Source organism: Penaeus monodon, chromosome 24 (assembly GCF_015228065.2).
Source record: "Penaeus monodon isolate SGIC_2016 chromosome 24, NSTDA_Pmon_1, whole genome shotgun sequence".
Classification (NCBI taxonomy): domain Eukaryota; kingdom Metazoa; phylum Arthropoda; class Malacostraca; order Decapoda; family Penaeidae; genus Penaeus; species Penaeus monodon.
This window is the reverse complement of record NC_051409.1, coordinates 5,546,149-5,546,840: the sequence shown is the minus strand read 5'-3', so window position 1 is coordinate 5,546,840 and position 692 is coordinate 5,546,149. Positions and strand designations below refer to the sequence as shown.

Here is a 692-nt window from a genome sequence, read left to right as displayed (position 1 = left end):
AAGAGGGATGGAAGAAGGGAGGAGGAGGAAAGGGGAATAAAAAAAGGGGAATGAGGGAAAGAAGAAGAAAAAGGAGAAGGAGATAGAGAATAAGGAGGACGAGAATACGAAAATACAGAAAGAAAAGAAAATACAAAAAGAAAAGAAAATGAAATAAAACAGAGAAAGTCATAGAAAAGAAGAAAAAAGAAAAGAAAAGAGACACAGAGAAGGAATAAATAATAAGAAAACGGAATAAAACACGAGAGAAAAGACGATTCGAATAAAAGGAAAGAGAAAGGGGAGAAAAACAGATAAACAAAAGGAACCAAAGAGGGAAGAAGGAAAGGCAAGTAGTTAACCAGACGATAAACTACGCAATTAAGATAAGATTAAAGGTAATTAGATCTCACGACAGGTAATTTAAACGGAAGGGAAACCGGGCCAGCGAACCGACCCGCGGCGGCCATGACACCCCTGCCTGGGCGCCTGGCGAGGTCGGGTCGAAAATTAGCTGATTTGTTGGCCTCCTAAGTGATCTGGACGATGTTAATTACGGTAATTAGGCGGATGCGTTCAGATCCGGTCGAACAGCAATGGAAATAACAACGGGAAGGAGAGAAACAACGGCAAATAGGCGTTTAGGAGTTGGCGGAAATTACGTTTTCTTTTTTTGGGGGAGAAGCCAATTTTCCCGCCTTTTTTTATGAACT

The 692-nt window shown here is 41.0% G+C and overlaps 1 protein-coding gene across 1 annotated transcript in view; it reads right to left on the bottom strand.

Moving 5' to 3' along the window:
* LOC119588822 (transmembrane protein 132E-like) overlaps positions 1 to 692 on the bottom strand; it is a gene marked incomplete at its 5' end in the record, with an annotated part of 18,327 nt that overhangs the window by 4,122 nt on the left and 13,513 nt on the right. The window contains 1 exon segment of the mRNA XM_037937468.1: positions 437 to 518. Within this exon segment, the coding sequence (XP_037793396.1) occupies positions 437 to 518 (82 nt within the window).